A 5,863-nucleotide genomic window follows, 5' to 3' on the forward strand; every position below is an offset into this window, starting at 1 on the left:
AGAACACATGTGGTCATAAACCTGTTGACTGCCTAACAATGGTGCCACTTATTTGTGCCTGTTGTTTGTATTTATGTGGACCTGTGTGGGCCCTGGACTGGGCTGTGCTGAAGGCTGTGCCTGGACAGGTTTCGGTTCCTCCACTCTGCCGTTCTTCACGGCCTCCAGCGCAGTGGTAGTCGAGTCCAGACTGAGTTTGGGAGTAGAGCGAGGACTGGCCTGAGGACTGGTTTCATTGTTGTTGTTCTGCTTTAACAGGTGACTCTTTATTAAGCTAGGAGTTCTGCAAAACATGCATAATATTAATTTACTCATAAAATAGATCCAGGAAACAAAGAAAAATGTTCTTCTGAGGTCAAAGTGTCTCACTACACTGAAATGAATGCAGCTTTGTATAGATCGATTAGCCACAACATTAAAGCACAGCTTAACCGACCGCTGAAGGTTTCCTGTGTTTCAGGCACCACAACGCTGCCAGAACATCCTTTCGAAGTAGGGCTGGTTTTGGCAGCACATTCTACAAATGCTCAAATGGATATAAATCTGGAGGCCAAGTCGACACCATGAACTCTTTGTTATGTTCCTAAAACCATTTCTGAACAATGTTTGCAGTGTGGCAGGATGAAAGAGGCCATCAGGGAATAACGCCGCCATGCAGAGGTGCAGTTGTGCACAGCATTGATAGACAACAGACACAGATCTGCCTCCTCTGGGTTGAAGCAACACCTGCTCTGTTCTCCTGGGTCAAAGTAAGCTCTCCTCCAAATTTAAAGCACTTCTTCCTGCACATATTAAACAGGATACCTTCGAGAAGTGTATGAAATGTGTACGTGCCGTCCTAGAATACTAAATTCCAAAGAATGTAACTGTAATCGTGTCACGTTATTACCAGCATTCAAACTACACGGTGTTGTCAGTGCAGCTCGGGAGACGACACAAAATGTTTGTGGATGTAGGCGTTAGTGGAACAAACACACTGCAGGAGAGAGCAGTAATGGCTAGAATCCTTCAGGAGCAGGATTAAGAAAACAGTCGTCTTCTACGAGACACTTTGAAACTAAAACACTAGTACAGTTCTATTGATGATTGGCTGATTTGGAGATGCTTTGGCCCGTTTCGCCATCACATCCAAAGATCCTCTCACTGCTCATTTTTCCTGCTTCCAGATCATCAACTTCAGGAACTGACAGTTGCTGCTTAATATACTCCCACTACTGGACAGATGCCTTTGTAACAAAGATAATCAATGTCATTCACTTAAATTGTCGGTGGATTAAATGTGTGCATGTGGACATTATTCCACAAATGGATATAAATCATTAATTGTGGACATGTTATTGTACTTTTGTAGCAAATTGTGTATATGATTAATTGATGTTAATAGCCTGCGTAACGGGAGGCAAATCCAATAAGCCACTTAGTAACTTTTCTGAGTAGATGTTGTAAATGGAATAAAGTTTGAGCTGACAGAACAAATCCAACACAAAAGACTTTCAAAATGTAGGAAAATATTCAAGGTGAGCTGTGGATTCTAACCATTTACTAAGAAACTGATGGTTCACCAAATAACTTAACATACTACTATACTATTATATGTACACATATTTTGGAGAAAGAAAGAATCTGGATTGACAAAAAAGAAATTTCAGCACAATATTGTTTCCAAAGTGTTTCTGAGGCATCTGGTCAAGAGCAACATGGCATCATTCAATAGCAATTTCAATCAAAAACCTCATTTTTTTCTTCTTTTGTGTCATTTATTTGATGTCTTTGCTCTTACTTTATTCCCTTCTTCTCTTTCTTCTCAGGTTTGTGTTTGGAGACTCTGCTCCTGGAGGCCAGCGAGATGTGGATGTACAGGACCGTCATGATGATGACGGGCAGATAGAACGCTGCTATAGCCGTCCCGAATGTCACTGCGGGGTTGGAGAGGAACTGCAGAGAGGAAGGAAGAAAGAAAGAAAGAAAATCTATAATCTTTAGTACCTTTAGATTTTAAATAGCCACACTTGTTAAGATTTTTAGTTTTGTTGTTTAACTCTGATCTCCACACAGTTTCTGGGTGTTTCTGTGAGGTAACAAATCAAGTTAGAAATAGAATCTTTTTCCAAATAGACTTGTACAGTTTTGTTTGCAACCACAGGAGTCGCCCCCTGCTGGCAGGTTTAAGGCCACACTGACCCAAAGAGACATCCGTCTTATACAGTCTATGGATTTGATATCTGAGCCAGCCAATACAGGGTTAAAAACAACTAAATCCAGTAATGTGGCCTTAAGGTAGCATTAACAACTTTCTTATCTTTCAAAAATATCTTTCTCCTTTATTTGGGAGACAGTTGATTTGCTTAGATTGCATTTTCTCATTTCCTGCTGTATCCGCCTCAATAATTAAAAAATAAAAAATGATGTACCTGAATATAACACTCCCCAGGGGGCACTGTTCGCTGCCCAACGATGAACTGCCAGAACAAGATGGCAGGAGCCCACAGGATGAAGGACAGGATCCACGCTGCTGCGATCATTAACCCCGCCATCTTCGTTGTCCTTCTGGTCGGATACGTGAGAGGTTTGGTCACGCAGAAGTAGCGATCAAAGCTGATGATCAGTAAATTCATCACCGAGGCATTTGAGACGACGTAATCCAAAGCTAGCCACAAGTCACAGACCACGGGCCCGAGTGGCCAGTAACCAACGATTATATAGACGGTGTACAAATTCATGCTGAAAACACCAATGATCAGGTCAGCACACGCTAACGAAAATAAGAAATAGTTATTGACAGTCTGTAGGTGGCGGTTTACTTTGATGGACAGCATGACTAAAATGTTCCCCGTAACAGTCACAAAGCTCAGCGATCCTGTAACCAAGGCGATAAAAAACATCTCCAGAGCTTTATACGGACTTCCTGCCCCCTCTCCATTGTCAACAGCAGAGCAGGATGTTGAATCATTGGTGGACACGTTGCACGAGGCGTTGGAGAACACGTCAGCTGACTGGTTGACCAGTGACCCTGAGGGAAGACAGAGAAAAGAAGACGTGTAACACAAGTCTAACTGTGGGGCAAGTGGTCAAAATAAATATTTCCTGCAATAGCTGAGTTAATGACAAACATACATGTACAGTTAAGCATAAAATAATTCATACCAATGACAAAGTTTGAGTTACAGTGCATTTCTATTTGATCAATAGGCTGGAAATAGAACAATCAAGTGACAAAAGACGGTGAGACGTGATGTTAAAGATACATTTAAACATCTGAAAAGACAAAAAAAATCATAATCTGTGCAACAACACAGTACTTGGAAAAAAAAAAGAATGACACAGACGTTGGTTGCGATAGCCAGACTCAGGATCAATCAATGTATTATGTGATAACCATCACAAACACAACATCTGTTTAAAACAGTGATCTTTGGGGATCGTTTGGGATTTCTTGTTGGAGGACTGTTCACTGACGATGACTCGAGTGTGTCCCATGTGGATAAGCCTAACTGAAGGTCCTAATCACAAGTCATGTATTTGTGCTGATGGTTTCAGCTTTGCTTGCTGAGCTTCGGTGGGCGCTCTCATCCAGCAGAGAGGCTGTTCCTTAGAGCTGCTGAAGTCAGAAGTTAGACTTTCAGCACTAGCAGTTTTATAAATACATATGAGTCCATTTCTGCATATACGCAGAGCGAAGAAGTTCACCCTGGACGGTTGGTTGAATGTCCCAGTCTCTGAAAGGACCAATCAACAGGTTCTTTACCAACTTAACCAGCTCCACGACTTCCTGTGTGAAATAAAACACTGTGTGTCAGCGCTGCTACTTTATTAAATAAGGCAATCTGTATTCTTGTTGCTATATCATTAAACAATAAATCTCTTTGAGGTCAGTCTTGATGTCAGTATGACATGAACTACCACCTAACCCTCTTAGGTGGTAGTTTGTGTTTCTCAGTCAGACACATTACTAGAAATAGTGTTAAATGAACTTAAATCTTTAACAGAGAATCAAAATAAAAGGACATTAATAAGAAAAAGTTCAGTGGTCATTCAAATTTATGCTGCATGAGTAATAACAATCATGCACCTCATAGGTCTGACGCATGCCTCCTTCTTTCATGATACTAAGTCAAAAGCATCCATCAGTTAGTGTCTGTCTCGAGTCATAATTGGTATTAGATCTGAACCGCACGGAGTGACCAGTTAAGTTGCAAATAATTTTACAACAATCCGTCAGTCTTTAGTGCCTCTGTGCATTCTGCTGACCTCTGACACAAGAATATATATATATATTTTTAAAACAAAGTAGTGAAATTTGAAAGCCAGGGTGACAGAATAGATATGTTTTAAAAAAAAACAAAGAGCAGAATATTGTGACAATCAAAAACTCTTAATAAATAATAAAATAAAATAATGTTTAAAAAGTGAAAAAAGTGTATATATAACTAGTAGGATACAGTAAAATTCAAATTCCGTAGAAAAACAGCTGAAACTCTGACAGAAAAATATGTTTAAACACATTAAAAATAAACAATTACAGTATATAGTTATTATTTACCTCTGACTGATTTCGCATAAAATACTTCAGTCAAATCAGATATAAAGCAGAAATGAAAGAATTCTTTGATTTTGCTGGAACTTTGCCATAAATAGTTTCCTCTACAAGGTCATTCACTTTAACTTAAAAAAACTTTTAAAAAAAACAAAACTATTACGTATAGAACAGTGACTGACTGCTGTAAAACGAAAGCTAAATAATGTAAGGCTACAGGTATATCCCAAAATATTAGCAAAAACAAATAAAATACTGTAAATGTATGATGATATGTAATAAAAAAAAAAAGGAATACATGTCAAATTAGCATCTCCCCCCATGAGAGACTGATGAAAAACATTTTTTTCAATATAAATGGCAACAAGTCCCACTATAATATTATAAATCCATCTAAGGCTGCTATTGTATATATTTCTAATATATTAATCCATAATCAAATATATACACGTGTGCCCTTATTGCAGGCACGACTTCAAAGTAGCAGGCGTACTGAAAATAAATGCATACCCTCTAACCAACCTGTGCCGTGAATTCAATTTGGGCCACGGTTTAAACATACAGAGCATTGTTCTTTCAACATGATGCTGAGTCAACACTGTTATTCTGTTGATATTCAGACTCATTTAACAGAGAGACACTGGCTGCCTCTGATAACATTCAGCGGACGTATTAAGTGCAGCGAGAGACAAACGCTGCAGAACCAAGAAACGAGGAGAAGTAGTGCGTGGGGAATAGGGGAACTTCATTTTTTAAACATGAAAGCAGAACTCCAACCATTTTTAACCTTCCAACATTACTTATGCATGTCTTTTTTTTCAACATCATGATGAGCATTCTGGGGGTTTTACCTGAATATGAAGCTTTATCCTATTACATTAATACTAAAGAACAATGTTTAACTTGGCACGCACAGTGAATGAACGTGTAGATTTTACGAAAATAGGAAACACTGCCTTCGCTCCAGGCTACACATGAGGAGCAACAGCATTATAATATTTGAAATTTTAATCAAAAGGCTGCGAAGAAACAAGAACAAAGAGAAACCAGTGGGAACTGGTAGAGGACCAGCATTTGCTAACAATGTCTAACACTGTGTTTGAATGTTGTGAAGCTTTAATGAAAAAAAAAATCGGGCAACTATTAGGTAGCTGATGATGACAACAGAAACTAATGGCTTGTGATGTCAGTCATGTGCCTCATAAATAATGAGGTAAAAACTTTTCTTAGCTTTATCCATCCATCCATTATCTATACACCGCTTAATCCTCATTAGGGTCGCGGGGGGGCTGGAGCCTATCCCAGCTGACTTAGGGTGAAGGCAGGGGA

The 5,863-nt window shown here is 39.2% G+C and overlaps 1 protein-coding gene across 1 annotated transcript in view; it reads right to left on the reverse strand.

Annotated features, from left to right (window-relative positions):
• The window catches only part of chrm4a (cholinergic receptor, muscarinic 4a), a 49,748-nt gene that overhangs the window by 11,299 nt on the left and 32,586 nt on the right, over positions 1–5,863 (reverse strand). Inside the window, exons 2-4 of the mRNA XM_008279792.1 lie at positions 2,412–3,010; positions 1,781–1,935; positions 82–283 (exon numbers count right to left, since the gene is read on the reverse strand). Of these exons, the coding sequence (XP_008278014.1) occupies positions 82–283; positions 1,781–1,935; positions 2,412–3,010 (956 nt within the window). The remainder of the gene's footprint in view (positions 1–81; positions 284–1,780; positions 1,936–2,411; positions 3,011–5,863) is intronic.

The sequence above is a fragment of the Stegastes partitus genome, unplaced genomic scaffold (assembly GCF_000690725.1).
Source record: "Stegastes partitus isolate 25-593 unplaced genomic scaffold, Stegastes_partitus-1.0.2 Scaffold170, whole genome shotgun sequence".
NCBI classification, from domain to species: domain Eukaryota; kingdom Metazoa; phylum Chordata; class Actinopteri; family Pomacentridae; genus Stegastes; species Stegastes partitus.